The sequence below is a fragment of the Oreochromis aureus genome, linkage group 3 (assembly GCF_013358895.1).
Source record: "Oreochromis aureus strain Israel breed Guangdong linkage group 3, ZZ_aureus, whole genome shotgun sequence".
Taxonomy (NCBI): Eukaryota; Metazoa; Chordata; class Actinopteri; order Cichliformes; family Cichlidae; genus Oreochromis; species Oreochromis aureus.
The window spans coordinates 80,052,405-80,073,916 of NC_052944.1; the positions used below are offsets into that span (position 1 = coordinate 80,052,405).

The window sequence follows — 21,512 nt, forward strand, 5'->3', positions numbered from 1 at the left end:
ACCAGCACGCCCAGAGGGGTAAAATGCCCCCAGACCCAGGAGATGGTCCCCTTTACTCTGGGCTGGAGACAAGAAGTCCGCTCCAGACCCGCAGAGGAAGAGAATCACAGACCCCAACTGGACGACCAGCTCTTCCTCCCAGCCTCCAGCTCCAGATGGTGAACAGAGAAGTTTCAAGACATTTTCTACAAAGGGGCTCAGAAAGCAGCACCTGAACACAGGGAGTGTTTGCACCATGAGGAATAGAGTTATGATCATAATTATTAAAATGGCTTAAAATGGATAAGCTACACAAAAACCACCACATTTTATCTTAAGGCCAAAAGCTGAAGATCAAGTGTAATCCACTACTGATGTTGAATAATGGTGTGTGTGTGTGTGTGTGTGTGTGTGTGTGTGTGTGTGCGTGCGTCTATGTGGTATGGATGGACATTTGACCTGACGCTGTACCTGGGCTACGGGGACATTTCGACTTTTTGCTGTGTATTCATGTGTCCCCCTAAAACATGAATTGTAAATGCATTTTTAAGTGTCTAAATAATAATTTTTTCTACTTCTTATGAGGTCATTATTTATCTTTTGACCTGTATTTGCTTAAACTGTAGTGTAAATTCATTTATTAAACTATAATTAAAAGATTTTCTGATTTTCTTAAAAGTCCACCTATACCACTCACATGATTTTTGTGTATTCCAGTTTATTGCACAGCGACGTTTCGAGTTAGAGTGGATGTGTGTAAGTACTACTATTTAATACACATTTTCAATACACACGGCCGGAAGTCATTGTGATTGGTAGGCTATATATATAGGCGGAACCTACCGGAAACGATTTCGCGCGCGTGCCCTTTAACAAGTACATGTCGACGGCAAGACGAAGACTGATTAAAAGCACAAAGGTAAGCCTTTTTTTAATGTAAAATGCACCATGACTTTAATACTATATGAAATTATAGGTGCACAGGCTTATATTAAACTGGTTTAATATATGCTTTATGGACTGTTAGCTAGTTTTTGAAGAAATAAAAGTGCCTCATCGTTTGTCATTGAGTAAATAAAATAGGGCTGACGACTAACCGCGTCAACGCGATAAAGCGGGCTAACCCGTGTTAGGATTTACTCGGTGTTAAAGCATTAATGTGGCTTAAACGTGTTAATGCCGACATCGCGACTAACGTGATTAACAATTAAACCAGCGCAGTCTGAGTCAAAATCCCTGATGTCGCTGTCAGCTAATTTCGGGCAGTTTGTCCAATGTCTGTCCATTCTGCTGACAGCCCTAAAATAAAAGCAAGGGGTATAAGTGTATTTAATCGTGTATTTATTTATATGCCTGAAGAAAAAACTTCTTACAGTTTTGATGCCTAAGCTTTCTCAGTACTTGTATCACTCTCTGCAGTCGCCATTGCAGAAATGTCACATGTCGCCATTTTGAGAACTAGGCCTTTAACATTTTAAAAGAAGGCATAAATTAGGACTATGAATAAGTCAGCTGTGTTTATGCTGTAAACTACACTACTGCTAGTTCTACTACTACTGATGATGATGACGATGATGACGATAATCGTAATACTTTATATGCTTTGGTAATACAGGCAATCAAAACGTACAGGAGAACATGCGAAGGAGACGCATTCCTCCACGGGAGGATGCAGTCTGTCATGTTTCTGCTGGAAGGGACAAACTGGGACTTGATATCCACTACATAAATGCCTTCAAAGGTAAGTTGGTCTTTAGTTTGGATTAGATTTGGAGTTTGTCACTTTGTCTTTTGTCACTTACTTGGTATGCCTCTGCAATTCAGGTCGGGCATTTTCACGACTGTTCCATTCCAAAAGGAGACTTCCTTTTGGAATACAGAGGTAAACTCATAACAAAAAAGAAGAATGTGAGCGGAGACACAGAGTTTATCATGACAGCCTGAAGGTGTTCATGTTTGAATTCAAGTTTGATGGAAAACTCTGGTGGTGCGTATTATATCAGTGTAGTTTGATTACGATTAAATTACACTTTGCTTTTGATTTATGAAAAGAAAGCTTCCTAACAAAAACTAGTTAAGCTAATACTTTTTGCCTAACCCCACAGTGTGGATGCATCTCAAGAAGATGGGTCATTAGGCAGACTTGTCAACGACAACCACATCAGTCCAAGTGCTAAGATGAAAATATTAAATATCAATCGAAAGCCCCATCTATGCTTATTTGCAAGCAGAGACATAAGTCCAGGCGAAGAAATAGACTATAATTATGGTGACTCGGATTGGCCCTGGAGATGCAAGGTATTTCTACAATTGTACTTTCTGGAACTGATAAATTGCATACCGTAAGCCATTTTTACATTTGTACCTACTCAAATTGGCTTAACGTGACTTAGGGCATCTAGTTTTCCATTGAAATTGAGTATCACCTACTGTGCCTGGGGTCACTATAGTAATGCAGCCGAGCATCCAGTGATATAAATGCCACAGCAAGCATGGATGTCAAGGTGACAAAATGCCTGCTGCTCAGTCTATACTTTAGTGTTCAATTCAGGGATCACGCTGTTAATTTTGGTAGCCATTTCAAACATTTCAGAGTTTCAAAAATGATGGCTTGGATTTTCATGAAGGAGGTGCACTCATAACTTATCGAGTGACACCATTGACCAGCCACCTGGTGGCATTCAGTCTGTCTATGTCAAATTTTCTGATCACTTTGCATCACTTGGAACCTTGGTGCAGTAGTTACTGAAAAACTACATGGTACTATAACCTCCTGGAAAAACCAGGGTAGGTACTAATGGAAAACAGGCAGTTGTGATGGCTGCCACATCAAAGCCCTCCAAAAGCACTAAAAAAATATCAGCAGGTATGTAGAAATAAAAAATGGCTTTCGGTTACTAAATTTTAACAGTGATTGATGTTTAATGTGATTCTAGCCTCTTTAGTTAGATTCAGTTTAAATTTTGTCCCTCAAGGATAAATGGGCCCTAGTGATAGTTCGTTGCTGCTACAGGTGATTGTTTTACTCCTTTAGCAATGGCTTAAAAAAGATTAAAGAAATCACACGGACTATTTTTCTCTTAATCACAGGGCCTTAAATTCTCTATACATGACAGTGAATATTTTAAAGACATTAGCTTGAAACTTATCATTCTCATACAGTTTAATGTTTCAAAAACCTCTTCAAAAATGCACTGTATTTTCATTCTCTATCTGTTACACACGAAGACTGAGACCAGCCAGATTCAGAAGACTGTGAGCTGCCTAAAGCCGCAACCAAACTGCATTCCAAACAATGATCTGGACCTGAAACATCCAGAGCCTGAAAGGGTAAATAATCCAGTGTACCACTAAATGAACTAATAATTTAATCTATCATCCATCTTTATGGATGCTGTGTGTGTGTTTGGCAGTCACCTGGGTGTAATGTGATTTACATGGACCGTGGCTTGTAGGTCCTTTTCATTGTTTCAAAGTGCAAGTCTGGATAACATCTGAGTGTGTGTGTTAACCACCCAAATGTGACTTAGGAGGACCACACTGTTATTGGGGACTCCGTCAAAGTTTGCTTCATGGTGACATCACTCTGGTTTTAGGAGGGTCTTCTCTTATTTTTGACAGTTTGACCTACAGCACGCAGAACTGACTGCATGTGCTTTGTTTCTATGTTGAAATGGTTTGAAACTCAGGCTTGAACATTAAGATAGATAGTACTATACAACTTCTTAACTTGTTTTAGGCACTTTTTACTGCTGTAGTGCATGGGTTCTCTCTGGCTGTGTACTCTGGCTTCTTCCCACAGTCCAAAGATGTAGCTTATGGGGTTAGGTTAACTGGTGATTCAAAACTGCCCTTTGGTGTGAATGCAAATGCTTCTCCTTCCATGTTAAACTGGTGATCTCTCCAGGTTGTACTGCCCTATGGTAGCTGGTATAGGCCCCAAACCTGCTACCCCACAATCCTGATAAGGATAAGTGGAAGAGGATGGATGATTGCAAAGGAATCAGTTGTTAATTATTGTAGCCAGTATTTTTTTTCAGAAGAAAACATTTGAGTGGAAAGGCCCCCACACATGCAAATTAAAAACAGAAGCACAGGCCTGCCCAGTACTGTTGCAAGAAGAGCACTTGGTCTAATCTTTGTGCCATTTTTTCTTTGTTGCAGGATCTTGATGAAGAAATGCCTCAGAAAGTCTCAGAAGCCATGCATTCTTCTTCAGCGCAAGATTCTGAAGAGGTAACATTGACCTAGGACAGATTTTAATGAATGTTTCTCATGCACGATGTTTCCCTTACGCTATTTGCCGATAGTGAAATGGTTTATTCATCCTCTTGAGTAACTGTCAGATTACGGTTCTTTTGTCTTCATTCTCTATCTGTTACACACGAAGACTGAGACCAGCCAGATTCAGAAGACTGTGAGCTGCCTAAAGCCGCAACCAAACTGCATTCCAAACAATGATCTGGACCTGAAACATCCAGAGCCTGAAAGGGTAAATAATCCAGTGTACCACTTAATGAACTAATAATTTAATCTATCATCATTCTTTATGGATGCTGTGTGTGTGTGTTTGGCAGTCACCTGGGTGTAATGTGATTTACATGGACCGTGGCTTGTAGGTCCTTTTCATTGTTTCAAAGTGCAAGTCTGGATAACATCTGTGTGTGTGTGTGTGTGTGTTAACCACCCAAATGTGACTTAGGAGGACCACACTGTTATTGGGGGACTCCGTCAAAGTTTGCTTCATGGTGACATCACTCTGGTTTTAGGAGGGGTCTTCTCTTATTTTTTGACAGTTTGACCTACAGCACGCAGAACTGACTGCATGTGCTTTGTTTCTATGTTGAAATGGTTTGAAACTCAGGCTTGAACATTAAGATAGTACTATACAACTTCTTAACTTGTTTTAGGCACTTTTTACTGCTGTAGTGCATGGGTTCTCTCTGGCTGTGTACTCTGGCTTCTTCCCACAGTCCAAAGATGTAGCTTATGGGGTTAGGTTAACTGGTGACTCAAAACTGCCCTTTGGTGTGAATGCAAATGCTTCTCCTTCCATGTTAAACTGGTGATCTCTCCAGGTTGTACTGCCCTATGGTAGCTGGTATAGGCCCCAAACCTGCTACCCCACAATCCTGATAAGGATAAGTGGAAGAGGATGGATGATTGCAAAGGAATCAGTTGTTAATTATTGTAGCCAGTATTTTTTCAGAAGAAAACATTTGAGTGGAAAGGCCCCCACACATGCAAATTAAAAACAGAAGCACAGGCCTGCCCAGTACTGTTGCAAGAAGAGCACTTGGTCTAATCTTTGTGCCATCTTTTCTTTGTTGCAGGATCTTGATGAAGAAATGCCTCAGCAAGGCTCAGAAGCCATGCATTCTTCTTCAGCGCAAGATTCTGAAGAGGTAACATTGACCTAGGACAGATTTTAATGAATGTTTCTCATGCACGATGTTTCCCTTACGCTATTTGCCGATAGTGAAATGGTTTATTCATCCTCTTGAGTAACTGTCAGATTACGGTTCTTTTGTCTTCATTCTCTATCTGTTACACACGAAGACTGAGACCAGCCAGATTCAGAAGACTGTGAGCTGCCTAAAGCCGCAACCAAACTGCATTCAAACAATGATCTGGACCTGAAACATCCAGAGCCTGAAAGGGTAAATAATCCAGTGTACCACTTAATGAACTAATAATTTAATCTATCATCATTCTTTATGGATGCTGTGTGTGTGTGTTTGGCAGTCACCTGGGTGTAATGTGATTTACATGGACCGTGGCTTGTAGGTCCTTTTCATTGTTTCAAAGTGCAAGTCTGGATAACATCTGTGTGTGTGTGTGTGTTAACCACCCAAATGTGACTTAGGAGGACCACACTGTTATTGGGGACTCCGTCAAAGTTTGCTTCATGGTGACATCACTCTGGTTTTAGGAGGGGTCTTCTCTTATTTTTTGACAGTTTGACCTACAGCACGCAGAACTGACTGCATGTGCTTTGTTTCTATGTTGAAATGGTTTGAAACTCAGGCTTGAACATTAAGATAGATAGTACTATACAACTTCTTAACTTGTTTTAGGCACTTTTTACTGCTGTAGTGCATGGGTTCTCTCTGGCTGTGTACTCTGGCTTCTTCCCACAGTCCAAAGATGTAGCTTATGGGGTTAGGTTAACTGGTGATTCAAAACTGCCCTTTGGTGTGAATGCAAATGCTTCTCCTTCCTTGTTAAACTGGTGATCTGTCCAGGTTGTACTGCCCTATGGTAGCTGGTATAGGCCCCAAACCTGCTACCCCACAATCCTGATAAGGATAAGTGGAAGAGGATGGATGATTGCAAAGGAATCAGTTGTTAATTATTGTAGCCAGTATTTTTTTCAGAAGAAAACATTTGAGTGGAAAGGCCCCCCCACACATGCAAATTAAAAACAGAAGCACAGGCCTGCCCAGTACTGTTGCAAGAAGAGCACTTGGTCTAATCTTTGTGCCATCTTTTCTTTGTTGCAGGATCTTGATGAAGAAATGCCTCAGCAAGGCTCAGAAGCCATGCATTCTTCTTCAGCGCAAGATTCTGAAGAGGTAACATTGACCTAGGACAGATTTTAATGAATGTTTCTCATGCACGATGTTTCCCTTACGCTATTTGCCGATAGTGAAATGGTTTATTCATCCTCTTGAGTAACTGTCAGATTACGGTTCTTTTGTCTTCATTCTCTATCTGTTACACACGAAGACTGAGACCAGCCAGATTCAGAAGACTGTGAGCTGCCTAAAGCCGCAACCAAACTGCATTCCAAACAATGATCTGGACCTGAAACATCCAGAGCCTGAAAGGGTAAATAATCCAGTGTACCACTTAATGAACTAATAATTTAATCTATCATCCATCTTTATGGATGCTGTGTGTGTGTGTTTGGCAGTCACCTGGGTGTAATGTGATTTACATGGACCGTGGCTTGTAGGTCCTTTTCATTGTTTCAAAGTGCAAGTCTGGATAACATCTGAGTGTGTGTGTGTTAACCACCCAAATGTGACTTAGGAGGACCACACTGTTATTGGGGGACTCCGTCAAAGTTTGCTTCATGGTGACATCACTCTGGTTTTAGGAGGGGTCTTCTCTTATTTTTTGACAGTTTGACCTACAGCACGCAGAACTGACTGCATGTGCTTTGTTTCTATGTTGAAATGGTTTGAAACTCAGGCTTGAACATTAAGATAGATAGTACTATACAACTTCTTAACTTGTTTTAGGCACTTTTTACTGCTGTAGTGCATGGGTTCTCTCTGGCTGTGTACTCTGGCTTCTTCCCACAGTCCAAAGATGTAGCTTATGGGGTTAGGTTAACTGGTGATTCAAAACTGCCCTTTGGTGTGAATGCAAATGCTTCTCCTTCCATGTTAAACTGGTGATCTGTCCAGGTTACAACCTGGACAGATTACCAGCCCTATGGTAGCTGGTATAGGCCCCAAACCTGCTACCCCACAATCCTGATAAGGATAAGTGGAAGAGGATGGATGATTGCAGAGGAATCAGTTGTTAATTGGAGTGAGAGGCTGTCGCAGGGTATCACATTGACAGACTCTATCACACTCACACCTATGGGCAATTTAGAATTACCAGTCCAGCTAACCCCACTAACTGCATGTCTTTGGGCGGAAGCTGTAGTTGCCAGATACAACTCAGGTGAGAGGCATTGTACACCCATCATAGTTGGAATAGGTTCCAGCCGCAAGGATAAGCAAATAAGGAAGGATTGGTTTTTTTAATTTTGTTTTTGTTTTGTTTTTTTTACTCTGACCCACTCCACACAGATAAGAATGCATGTGCCATTTTTAAGAAGTTGCAGTGTTTTAACTCAATTAACTCTTCTAGATAACAACAAAGTGAAAGAATCAATTCCCCTAATCCCAGTAAAATGGTTCCAGTAGAAAAAAGTGAAGAGGTTGATTGCCTTCAAATTTTATACTGGGATGAAGTGTATTAGTTGATATCTGCAACTGAATTGAAAACACCTCACCTTTCCAACTGTCCAAAACAAATAAATGTTGCAATATTTTGCTAACAGTGTCACAGTCATCGTCTGGTGTGCACAACAATATCATCTTTGGACAAGTGCATTCAGTGTGTGGGACCGGTTTCCTCCCTCAAGTGGCTTGGCTATAAGTGCAAAGGTGAGACATTTAGTGAATAGGTACAGTATATAGTAAAAAGCATTAATAGAGTTCAACAAGTTAAGACTAGCTGAAATGAACACTGCTCCCTTTTTAATCAGTGGGTGGTCATGTCTAATTAAAGAAATGTAGTATTACCTCTTTGGTGCAGGACCTTGTAAAATGGTATACTTGGGATTGTCCTCAATTCCCCATTCCATAACATAAACTGCTCAAAATAATAAAGGGAACACTTAAACAATGTGATGTAACTCCAAGTCAGTCACACTTCTGTGAAATCAAACTGTTCACTTAGGAAGTAACACTGACAACCAGTTTCACATGCTGTTTTGCAAATAGAGTAGACAACAAGTGGAAATTATAGTCAATTCACCATAATAAAGGACTGGTTCTGCAGGTGGTGACCACAGACCACTTCTCAGCATCTATGCTTTCTGGCTGATGTTATGGTCACTTTTGAATGCTGGCGGTGATTTCATTTTAGTGGTAGCATGAGACAGTCTACAACCCACACAAGTGGCTCAGGCAGTGCAGCTCATCTAGTGTAGCACATCAATGTGAGCTGTGGCAAGAAGGTTTGCTGTGTCTGTTAGTGTAGTGTCCAGAGCATGGAGGTGTTACCTGGATGTGGAGTAGGTAGGCCAGGAGGGCAACAACCCAGCAGCAGGACCGCTACCTCCACCTTTGTGCAAGGAGGAACAAGAGGAGCCCTGCAAAATGACCTCAAACAGGCCACAAATGTGCATCTGTCTGCTCAAATGGTCAGATGGCTTGAGGGTCCAGCGTCCACAGGTGGGGATTGAGCTTGCAGCCCCTACACCATGCAGGACGTTTGGCATTTGCCAGAAAACACAAAGTTTGGCAACTTCGGCACTGGCACCCTATGCTCCTCACAGCTGAAAGGAGGTTCAAACTGAGCACATGTGACAGTCTGGAGATGCCGTGGGGAACGTTCTGCTGTCTGCAACATCCTCCAGCATGATCATATTGGCAGTGGGTCAGTAATGGTGTGGGGTGGCATTTCTGTGCCTGCCAGAGAGCCTGACTGTCATTAGGTAACAAGATGAGATCCTCGGACCCTTTGTGAGACCACATGCTGGTGCGTTTGGCCCTGGGGTCCACCTAATGCGAGATGACACTGGACCTCATGTGGCTGGAGTATGTCAGCAGTTCCTCCATGACAAAGGCATTGATGCTATGGACTGGCCTGCCTGTTCCCCAGACCTGAATCCAATTGAGCACATCTGGGACATCATGTCTCACTCCATCCACCACAAACTGTCCAGGGGTTGGCGGATGCTTTAGTCCGGGTCTTGGAGGAGATCCTTCAGGAGACCGTCCGCCACCTCATCCCGAGCATGCCCAGGCATTGTAGGGAAGTCATACAGGCATCTGGAGGCCACACACATTCTACACACTTTCATGCCATTCAACTACCTAAAGAACAAAATATTTAATAAGAATAATTCATTCATTCACATCTGGGATGTCCTTTTGGGGGGGGTTAGCAGTGTATGTGTAGTCATTAAAATATCCTTAAGTGTGAACAGTTTGGTTTTTTTTTTTTTTCAGCATTTGACATTACTGCAATGCTTTGACAAAAAACTACTTGACTTAAATAGAACTGCAAAGCTAAATTAAGTCAAAATGTGTTTCAGTTTGTTTAGGGGTCTGGCACAAATCCTGCCTTGCAAAATTGGCAAATCAGAATTGTCACCAGTCAACACAGGTGTGTATCCCATTCATATTTGGCTTGACTTTTTTTCAGTTTATTTTTTTACCTGTCTAAAGTATTGATCAATTAAAATAACTTTTATTCTTACATTCCAGAAAGAAGAAATTTCTGAATATTCAGGGGAGGATGGATTGCCACATTCAGTTCTGGATCAAATATCAAGCGATGATGATGGCAACCACAGCATATCAGAAGAAGAATATGTGCCAGATTCAGAGTCATATGATGAAGATTCAGATGAAGACATCTCATTATTGCCAAGCACATCAAAAAGTCTGTTATGCCAAGATGACATCTCCAAAGTGCATGAACAATCAGATTCAACGAATTTAATCCACAACTTAACAAAGGACAAGCCAGAAGATAAAAGTGAGCTTTGCGAAACTGAATCAGAAAAAATGACTTTAAGTAAAAGAAATTACTGCTATTTTTGTGGCAAACCGCAAGCTAAAATTTCCCGCCACCTGAAAACGCACAAAACAGCTCCTGATGTTGTGCATGCATTTTCCCTGCCTAGAGACTCAAACGAGCGTAAAAGCCTGTTAGAGAAATTGAGAAATAAGGGAAATTTTAAGCATAATGCTGCAGTTTTGCATGGTGGAGTGGGACCACTGAAAGTGAAAGAAGACCCAAGATTAAAGCAGTAGAGGAAAGTTTGCTCATTGCTTTTATTGTCAAGGGATGTATGTTCGCAAGGATCTTTGGAGACATGTCCGCAGATGTCCTAACAAACCAAAAGATGACACTGATAAAGAACCTGGAAGAACCAAAGTACTCGGCCTGGCTTTAACTCTGGAGTCTCAGTGTTATCCGCAGGTGTCAAGTGGAGTGTGGAAGGTTCTTGCTGTTATGAAACAAGATGAGATTGCCTCAGCTGTGCGAAATGACTTTACTGTTATTCAGTTTGCCCAGTCCCTCTACAATAAACATGGACAAGACCCTACAAAGTATGATTATATACGACAGAAGCTTCGTGAAGCGGGACGTTTGTTGTTGTGTCTGCGTACAGAATTCTCAGTGCATAACATGGAAGAAGCTATTAAGCCTGCTAACTTCCAGAGAGTTGTGCAAGCAGTAAAGAAAGTTTCAGGTTTTGATGAAGAGACACTGTCATACAAAACTCCAAGCCTTGCACTGAAACTGGGACATACACTGCATAAAATGTCTGACATTATCCATTGTCGTGCCCTCATGACAGAGGATGAAGCCCTAATCAAGTCCACTGATGCGTTCAAGAAGTTGTATGTCTCCAAATGGTCTGAGATGGTGTCTCACCGTGCCTTGAACACATTGAGTGAGGCAAAGTTTAACAAGCCATCAACCTTGCCCTTTACAGAAGATGTTCGGATTCTCCATCACTACCTTCAAAAAATCTGCAGAAAGTGCCTTTTGCAGCTTGGAGAACGAAGCCACAGCTCAGAATTATGCCCAACTTGCACAAGTTACACTCTCACAAATCATTGTGTTCAATCGAAGACGTTCTGGAGAGGTTTCAAAGATGCGCCTCAAAAGTTTTCTTGAAAGAGACAAAACAGCACTCCACACAGATGTTGCCATGGGGCTCTCAGAAATGGAACAGAGACTCTGTAACTATTTCTGTAGAATAGAAATAATGGGAAAAAGGGACAGAAATGTTCCAGTTCTGCTAACACCAAGCATGCTGGATGCTCTGTCACTACTGGTTAGTAGGAGGCCTGACTGTGGTATTTGTGCCACTAATATCTACCTCTTTGCAAGACCCCGATCAATGAGTCATTACAGAGGAATGGACTCCTTGCGTGTTCATGCACACCAGTGTGGAGCAAAGCACCCTGAGTATCTAAGATCGACACAGCTCAGAAAACATGTTGCCACACTCTCACAAGTCCTTAATTTGAAAAACAATGAACTTGATCAGGTTGCAGATTTCCTGGGTCATGATATCCCGCGTTCACCGCGAATTCTACAGATTACCAGTTCCCACAACACAGCTGGCCAAGATTTCCAAACTGCTTTTAACACTGGAAAAAGGACATCTTTCCCAGATCCAGGGGAAATCACTGGATGAGATCGAAATTGAAGGTTTGTATTGAAAGGAGCAAATATTAGGGCAGTAGTTGAATGTTATGCTTTATCAACAGAATTAAAACCTAAAAGCACAGACCATTCTGTTAAATGTCCATGATTTAAGGTTCTTGAAGTCTGTTGTTTCATCACTTTGCAACATTTGGCAAACTGCAGAGTGGTGGCCTTAAATAGTAAAACTATGTACTGTGGAAAAAGTGTAATTTCCAGTATTTGTTCTGTATTTTGTCATATCTCGTTGTTAATGTGAGGTTTTTGGGGGGTTTGTGTTGTTTTTTTTGTTTTTTTCCCCACAATTTCTCAGATGAAATTGCATTAAGTGATGCTGAAACAAAGGACAGTGAGAGTGAATCAGATGATGATGACACAGCACTCACAATGTCAGCGTGTGGCACCAGTGAGGCTGTACATGCAGTAGCTGATTCCACAAACACAGCGCAGCTCCAAGACACTGTAGATTATGGTAAGTTACCACTAGCTTGGTTTCTGTGGATAAAATGTTTGTTACAAATATTAAAACTTAATCAAATTGTGTAATCAGCAGATGAAGAACCACTCATAATGCCTGCAGCAAGTGAGACTGCTGCTCCCTCTGAAGGTAAGGGGTGCAGTTGGTTCTCTAAACTTATGGACACGTTCTTTGTAATTGCATTGCAATTCTGTCTCTCTACACCACCACAATGGATTTTAAAATCAAACAATATCCATATGTGTTAAAGTAGACTTCCTGCTTTAATTCTAGGGATTTGACGGAATCATCACATCACAACCATTATGCATAGTCTATTATTCTCAGAAGCTCAAGGGTAATTGTATAGCTGACAAACAATTTAATGACTGGGTGAGGCCTGTCTACAGACTACTTCATGTGACATACTATGGTGCTTGCATGATGCATTCTCATTATCCAATTAAGTAACAAGGTTGATTCTGTTCATCTGAACGTAGTTTTTTCAGTGGGAGAAATGTTTCGTCACTTAGATGTTTGTGCTTTAAGGTTCTTGAATTGTTCATCATCTATTGTTTCATCACTTTGCAACATATGGCAAACTGCAGAGTGGTGGCAAAAAGTCACTTGGATGAGTGACAAAATGTTTCTCCCACTGAAAACGCTACGTCCAGATTAACAGAATCAACGTTTTGGGATTTACTTACCTGGATGATTGAGCATGCATCAAGAGACTTTTATTCAATTTTTTATTCAGTCTTTTATTCACAGTGGAACACTAAATGTCTCATTTTAGAAATTTGATAAATTTTCAAAGAGAATTTTAGCTCGTTTTGATATTGATGGTACCAACACATTTCAGAAGTTAGGACAGGGTAACATCCATTCTTTTAAAAAGCAAATGATTTTGGGGTTTTTTTTTGTTTGGTTTGTTTGTTTTAACTACTACTACTTTATATATCTTCCAGATAAAAATGCTGCTCAATCCCACAATTCCCGAAGAGCTCCCAAAAACATGTGGTCCAAGGCTGAGGTTGCTGCAGTGATGAGGCATTTTAAAGACCACATAAACGAAGGGAAACTGGCCACCAAAAATGAATGCAGTCATTGCAAATTGGTAGAAGATCCGGTGTTGGCAGGAAGAACAGTTCAAAACATAAGAGATTTTGTAAGAAACAGAGGATTAACTGCAAAAAGGCAGAAAAAAATGAACTAAAATAACTGTTTAGCCAGATGTGGTTTTACATCTTGGTCAGATTGCCGAACTGTTGTTAAAACTGACTTATTGTGCAGCAGGCTGCCTCACTGATGTTCTGTTTAAAGAAAAAAAAGTTCTTGTTAATTACAGAAGTAGTTTGTATTTCATAATTTTTAAATTTAATTTATTTAGTTTTTTTTGACAGGTTCTTATTTTAATATATTTTTTTGACAGGTTATATTTAAAATAAAAATTATAAATGCATATTTTCTCCCCTTAATATTTACCTTTAAACTATTAAAATTCATTTTAAATGTTTTTAATTTTTCTGTTTTCTATATTTTTATATTTCTGTGGTTAGCGTGGGCATTTTTGTCCATAGATTTCTTTTTTTATTTATGGTTAAAATTAATGTTCAGATCCAAGAACACTAATAAAATGATGTCCCAGTAATCCTGTGTCCTGTCAGATGTGTATTCATGGTAATGATGAGCTATTTAATAATGACATCATTGTCCCTTTAAAGACCCGATATTGTTTTTTTTGGACCTCATAAATCACATCGTTGTCAAGTGGACAATGTCTCCAGAAAACACAATAGAGTCTGGTTGGTGTGTATCAGTGTATCTAGACTTCTATAGGGAGTGTATGAGGTCTGAAGTGACCCAAATTTTTTTCAGATTTTTTCGAACACTTTAACCTCGCTCCCTTGGCTCTAAGTCCTCTGGAAACGGTAGTCCCCTTAAACCACCACCGGGCCGATTGACGTAGTATAGTCCCTCCATACCACATAGACCCGTATGTGTGTGTGTGTGTGTGTGTGTGTGTGTGTGTGTGTGTGTATATATATATATATATCTCTATATATATCTCTGTATATATATCTAGTGGGTGTGAGTCTGTGCCTGTGGTCAGCTCGTCTGTGTAGCTCTGCGTTAATCTGTGTCTCTCCGCATTCTCCGTTTCATATGACTTCAGGTTTGTGATTTAGTTTATCCCAGTTTAGGTCTCCTTCAGTTAATTGTCATGCCTCACTGCCTGTTTGCCACCCTGCCACTCCTGTAAATATACTCTTACTCATATCATCAGTCGGCTGCCTGCAATTTGGGTCCTCCTTTTACTCCACAACACGACTGCTGCCCCAGGCGTAACAATCTGGGCCTCAAGTAGGGGTGACATGAGCTGTGAGATTGAGACACAGGCATTAGAGCCTCTTATTGGATGTTTTGTTTGGGTTTCCACCAGTGTGAAATTACATAAAATAGAGAGGGTATAGCCTAACATATGAAACTGGAAAATACCGCCGTGTAATCCATTTATTTCAACAAAGTAACTGTATTCTGAATACCACCTATTTATATGGTAACTGTAACTGTCAGGGGTTGCTGTGTAGAAGTGGAGAAGAGGACTCAAACGCAGGCCTCACGGTGAAGATTCAGGGTGTTTATTGTACGGGACAAATGACGAGAACAGGAGATGGCTGCTGACAGAACTGAACACACGCAATGACATTATATTAATGACAAGACATGAACTGATGAAACTGAAGGATGTAAATACTCAGGCTGAATAATGAGCGATTAGGGGCAGTAAACAGCTGGACTTAATCCAGCTGGGAAGATGACTCGAACATAATGCACACAGACTAGGGCTAACACAATAAAACAGGAAGTGGAACATACAGAAAAAAGACAGTGAACATAAACTGAAAATACTGGGTCAACGATCCTGGAACCCCGACAGTAATGGAATACAGTTAAAATACAATACAACAAAGTAACTGTATTCTGAATACCACCAATTTAAATGGTAACTGTAACGGTATACAGTTACTCATATTTTGTATTTTAAATACGTAACGTTGGTACATGTACTCTGTTACTCCCCAACACTGACCTCAAATCAACCTGAGTGTCATTTCTCTTTAGTTCTGATCTCACTGCTGAGCTGCACAACAAACCAAGGTCAGTAACCTTCTTCTGTCACAGTTTAAACCTGATAAATACTCACTGATATGACCTGATTGGGTTGATCTTTTCATAGTGCAATCAACAAAACAACATTTTGATTATTTGTAGAAGTTTTAGAAAAAGTTTAACGGATCATCAGTTTTTCATTTTAACCCTCACAGCTCGTCTGACTGTGAGTCCCAGCAGCTCTCAGTTCTTTGAAGGAGACTTTGTGTCTCTGAGCTGTGAGGAGGACGACAGCTCTGCTGGATGGACTCTGAGGAGAAACACAACTGAAGGACAGAGGACTCAGTGTGGAGATGGGTGGGGAAAACCAGCTGGTTCTACCTGTAACATCAGCTACATCTTCACATTGGACAGTGGAGTTTACTGGTGTGAGTCCAGAGAGGGTCCCATCAGTAACATGGTTAACCTGACAGTCACTGGTAAGCTGAGTGTGTGGAGTTAGTGTTGATGAAGCTGTGTGTAAATGGATGAAATGCTGTAGTTTGTCTCTGTGTTGAGGTGGATCAGTGATCCTGCAGAGTCCTGTCCTCCCTGTGATGGAGGGAGATGACGTCACTCTGCTCTGTAAAACAAAGACCACTCCCTCCAACCTCCCAGCTGCTTTCTATAAAGATGGCTCCCTCATCAGGAAGCAGCCTACAGGTCACATGACCATGCAGCATGTTTCCAGGTCTGATGAAGGCCTCTACAAGTGTGACATCAGCGGTCATGGAGAGTCTCCATCCAGCTGGATCACTGTCACAGGTGACACACTCACCTGTCTGTGTTTCTGCAGCTTTCAACATTCACAATGTGACGACAACTTAATGACTGTGTTTGCTTTATTTTAGACAAACACACCACCACACCTCCACCTACATCCACACCTCCACCTACATCCACACCTGTTCTTTCTGTGTTGCCCTTTGTTGGATCAGTCTGTGTTGTGGTCCTACTGGTGTTACTGGTTCTGCTGGTGAGAGGATGTGTTCACGGGAAACTTGAAGGTTTTTACGTTTTTTTTATGTTTGTTTGTTTGGTTTTTTTTGCCTGTCCCATTTGGCTCTTCAGAATTATTGTCTAAAGGCGAAGAAAGATGCCCAACGGATTTTTACAATTTGTAATATTTTGTTTTGATCCTGTGGACATGTCATCATTTGCTCCTTTTAGATTCTTACATAATATTATTTGTTTACTTTGGTTTATCTGAGCAGATAAAGATGGAGACGATGACATCACCAGTGACACCACAGACAGTTATGATACATCATCAAATCAACAACAACATCCATTCAAACGAACCAGAGGTAGATTTTTAACTGTTTAACTGATGCTTTCCAGTCATAGCAGCAATGATCACAGTCATGCTTTAGTCAAGTTTCCTGCCACTAATCTTAGTAATTTCCAACAATCAAATGGCTCTCTGTGATTGGTGACAGTGAAAAGAAAAAACTCCCATTTTAAAAGGAATGAATCTTTTCACTTCCTCCTCAGTTTCATACGTTTATTAAACCAAGAGGACTTCCTGGCTTCTCTGCTGTCTCTGTTCCTCCTGCTGAACACAGAAAACTTGTTCCTCAGTCATAATCAGACGATTTTATTCTCTTTGTAAAACAGCTGATCAAAGTTTTCTCAGACAGAAAATATTGAACACAGACTTTGTTTTTCTTCTGTACTGAGTGTTTGCAGGATGCTGTGTGAGTCGGTTACCCGCACTGTGTTTTCATGCTGATGTGATTTAGAGGTTTTTTTGGTCCAAATGATGCTCGTCTTCATTTCTGTTGGACCACATCTGTTCCAGTGAACTCTCAGCTGTCACTGAGCTAAAACAGCACAGACGTGTCTGATATCTGGTTTTAGTACAAACACAAGTTCAGAGGTTGAATTTGTTAACGTGAGACACAAAAAAGGACAGTTTAAAGTGTTTCTGCAGGTAAAACCACAGCAGCTTCATTTAGACTCATGTTAGTGTGAAGCTGATGAGCTTCTCACTGCAGTGTGTTCTGGTTTGGTTAATAATCGTCTTCATGCTGTGAGAACATGATTGCTTTGAGCTCTGTGGTGAAGAGTGTCAGTGTGCACTGGAAGAAGATGCAGCTTTGTGCTCGTCCACCTGCCTTTTTCTCTGAAACTAAACCCAGTTCTTTGTGCTCACTCTGAGTTTCACAGCAGACGTGTTAGGATGGAAAAAAACTGTGGTTTATAAAAACGCAACACTTAATATCTTCAAAAGCTGCATTAAAAAACAACAAATATTTCTTTCACTGTAGTCTAATAACATCACAGTACTGTTGCAGTTGTACCTGCAGTAATTTTAATGTGTTTATTGCACAGAAACTGATTCAGCTGTGGTCTACTCAGCAGTGAGAACTGAAGACGTCTGTTATGGACAAACAACCATCAGAACAAGGAGGCCCAGGTACAGCTGCTCTTTATCTTTGACTGAGACAAGCTAGCTGCGCTCACCCTGTTTACAGCCATCATGCTAAGCTAAGCTAACCACACCATGACTCAAGCTCAGAGCTCAAACTAAGTCAGTTTACTTACTAAAAAGCCAGTTTTGCCTGATGAGAGAACAACAAACACACAATAAGCTCCACACTGGTAGAACAGCTTTTTTATTTGGGCTACATTTAAATTAAAAACAAACAAAGGAAACAAATGATTCTTGTTTCCATTAGGTTTTCTCTCATTTCCTGCCCCCTCTCCTGTTCAAATGGCAGATGTTCATATTACCGTTCAGTGTCACAGTGCCCCCTGTGAGCAGTAAACAGATCCCTAATATGTTCATCTCTGGCACAGAAGCTCCACCCACCTGTTGTTCAAAAGGTCTGTTGATGTGGGGCACCCAATCAGAAGAGAGTTGTCTTAAAGGGGGAGGAGCTAAAACACCTTATTTCAAATAGAGGATGGATTATATTAACGTCTATTGTGGACTAAAGTCACTTCAAACTGCACAGAGCAGAGCAGGAGGACAGGAAGAGAACATTTACAATGAATCCAGTTGATTTTCAAAATAAAACACCTTGTTCAGGAAAACTGAACTCTGAATTACACCTGATGTGATTTCAAACTGGAAAAAAATGCAATTTCAACATTCAAAGTGTGAGCCATATAGAAAGCTCTGTGATTTGTATCTGAGCTGGTTCCCAGTAAAGTCTGAACTGGGACTGTGTGTGACGCAGAGAGGTGGAGATTGGAGGTCTTGATTAAACTACAAAGCTTGTAATCATGTTTCCTGTTGTTTGAACTGTGTGTGTTTGTGTTCAGACTTTAAACCAGAGCCAGACGTCGTCTACTCTTCACTGAAGTAGTCCACCAGTCCAACCACTGATGTCCAGCTGCTGGTCTCTAACTGGTCCCCCCAGCACCTCAGACCAGAGTCCCTCTGACCATCCATCCATCTTCTTATGTGTATCCATGGCCAGATTGTGGGGGCTTGAACAATCTTGAACAATCAGGATGTGACTGTAGTGTAGACTTCAGTCCTTAATTAAAGACATATATGTAAAGTACTGTGTTACCTGTTAGGAATTACAGCAATTTTATAGATAGTCCTGCATTCACAGAGGCAAAAAAGTAATGGAACAACTTACTGATAGGAGTTTCATGGCCAGGTAAAGTCTGCTCCCTTGTTCCATCGATCCATGTTGAATGTATAATTTATAACTTTTAACTGTTTTTACTATGTTCAGTGTGAGGTCTCAAGAGATGTCAGTGCAAGTGACAATAAGACCATCAGAGAGAGCAAAACTGTAGGAGTGACCAAATCAATAATATGATGCATCATTAAACAGAATGAATCCACTGACCAGCTGAGCCACATTAAAAGGCCCAGGAAAGTGCATGATGACAGAATTATTGTCATGTTTAAGAAAAACAACTACACAACGTGATTCAAAGTCGAGAACAGCAAGAGGATGCAGGCGTGTCATTGTCAAACTCTATAATCAAATGCTTTCAACAAGGTGCAAACCACTGTGCTGGTTCAGGAGATGGTTACACAGAAGCTACATTTAAAGAAAGTGTCCTCATTCAACCAATTATGGACCTAAATCCAAGTTTTTTCTTGGGCTCAGATCACAATACTGCTTATTTTCTACATACTTTCAATTTACAGAATCCAGTTAAAGTTCCAGTTGTTCTGTGTCCTCAGTAACATCATCGCTTCATGTTTTTTAGCTCTTGTTTCCACAGCAGCAGTTTAGTTTCTCTACAGGTCACATAAACTTTTGTTCTCACATTTTTTTTTCTGGTGTGAGTCTGTGGGTTTCACAGAGGTGTCAGATGATTGTGGTTTGGTGGTGACTAACAAATACACATCTGTACTCTGTACTGAAAACCAGTAATAAACATTAAACCACAGACCAAAAACAGCAGAAAGATCAGTCAGTGGCTGCAGCACAGGATGCATCTGTTTGATGCTGAAGAGTTTTATTTTTGTTTTTTTATTTGTTTGTTTAGTTTTATTGTTGCAATTTTAAGCAAAAATACTGAATATTCTCTGGTAGCAGCAAACATAAATATTTGCTAATTTAATTAGTTGTTGGTGATTACAAAGTCAAAATGTACTACAAACTTATGAACGTGTGACTTGACTGGACTTCCATCTAGATCACATCTCCTGAACCAGCACAGAGCTCCTCCTGTTAAACACCTCTGTGATGATTCAAATGGCCACGAATCATGTTTAACATCTGCTGCCATCTACTGGTGAAACTGGGTGCTACAGTAGAGCAGCTGCTTTATAAATCACAACACTTTAACCTCTTAAATCTGACATATTTGAGAAATGGAGAAACAGTTTTGTGAAGTCATCATATTGTGAAGAAATTGTGAAGACTTTCAACAGCTTATCTATAGTACACAATATCATCAAAGATTTCACCAATATGAAGAAATCTCTCTGCAAGGGAAAGAGTGCGAACTGGTGGTTCTGCTACTTTCTTAATAATTTTTTTTTGTTTTGTGATGCTGTAAAAGCTGTTTTTAGTGCTGTTTGACATGTTGAACCAGTTATTGAAGTAAAAATTCATTGATTTTACTCATGCAGCTGCACTCAGTCCAATAAACCCTGACTGTCGAGGTGCTCACTGAGACCGCCTCCCTGCAGCAGAGATGAACCTGAGATTTGAGTCTTTTCCTGTCACATGGATGGAGGATCGTTCACAGAGTGGAAATCTGCTCTGAAGCTGCTGTTAAATGAAATGATGTTACTCGTCCTGCACTGATTCACTCTGAACTAGAATGTGATTTGAACAGAGAGCAGAGCGGAGACGAGTTCAGGATATTTGAAACTGGTGGAGGGTGACCATAGTGACCACGATTAAGTGTTAAGTTATCAGCTAAAGCTAGTTAGCTCGATTATCAAGCTGCATCAAAAGATGGTACAGGAGCTTCATACAGACTGTGATACCAGTTAATTAACATCCAAAAAAAAAGTCCAGTCCAGAGGTCAAAGAGGCCAGACTGTAACTGTCATGGTCCTGAGTTTGACAACTCAGTGGTTTGTTTCCTTATAATATTCTATGTTCTTGTTTATTCTGGTTATGTCTTTTGTGTGCCTGCCCTGGTCCCACTTTTCTGTGTTTCCTCTGTCTGTCCATGGTATCATAGTATCTGCTCGGGAGTCTGTCTGTTAAGTTCAGTGTCCAGTCTGGATCTCTGTGTCTGTAGTCTAGTTCCTGTTTTACTTTGAAGGTCAATGACTGTATGCCAATTCAGGGTCTGCAGCCTTAAAGGCTGCATTTTAAGGTCGATTAGGTCACAGCGGCGTGCCGAAGGCTGTCCCAATTCAAAGGCTGCTCGAAATGCGGCCCTGAAATGCGGCCTTCATTTCCCTGAATTTTAAGGCTGTGGTGATGTAGACTTCGTGGCCCAACATATCCCACAATTCATAGCGCGGCAGTCACTGTGGATAATTTTGCCATGAGCGGCAGAAGCGGAGCGGCCGAAGAGTAAACTG

General features: G+C 40.8%; 1 protein-coding gene and 2 long non-coding RNA genes across 3 annotated transcripts; all 3 read left to right on the forward strand.

Moving 5' to 3' along the window:
• Positions 1-1,884: 1,884 nt before the first annotated feature.
• On the forward strand, positions 1,885-5,619 carry LOC120434387. Its single transcript, XM_039602422.1, has 7 exons — positions 1,885-1,966; positions 2,085-2,277; positions 3,208-3,309; positions 4,144-4,215; positions 4,370-4,471; positions 5,313-5,384; positions 5,539-5,619. Exons 1-7 carry the CDS (start codon positions 1,932-1,934, stop codon positions 5,617-5,619), a joined length of 657 nt encoding a protein of 218 aa, XP_039458356.1. The 5' UTR covers positions 1,885-1,931.
• Positions 5,620-11,813: 6,194 nt separating this feature from the next.
• LOC120438945 lies at positions 11,814-13,845 on the forward strand. The gene is made up of 3 exons (XR_005612270.1): positions 11,814-11,943; positions 12,251-12,544; positions 13,363-13,845. It is a non-coding gene; the product is annotated as an uncharacterized LOC120438945 (long non-coding RNA).
• Positions 13,846-17,886: 4,041 nt separating this feature from the next.
• LOC120438150 lies at positions 17,887-18,930 on the forward strand. The gene is made up of 2 exons (XR_005611704.1): positions 17,887-17,966; positions 18,818-18,930. It is a non-coding gene; the product is annotated as an uncharacterized LOC120438150 (long non-coding RNA).
• Positions 18,931-21,512: the final 2,582 nt, after the last annotated feature.

Excerpts from the sequence above, each read along its gene's own strand:
- LOC120434387 (XM_039602422.1), top strand. The coding sequence starts at position 1,932 with ATGTTTGAATTCAAGTTTGATGGAAAACTCTGGTG. Across the intron at positions 1,967-2,084 it reads TTTGATGGAAAACTCTGGTG|TGTGGATGCATCTCAAGAAG; the intron begins GTGCGTATTATA and ends CTAACCCCACAG. Across the intron at positions 4,216-4,369 it reads CAGCGCAAGATTCTGAAGAG|ACTGAGACCAGCCAGATTCA; the intron begins GTAACATTGACC and ends TTACACACGAAG.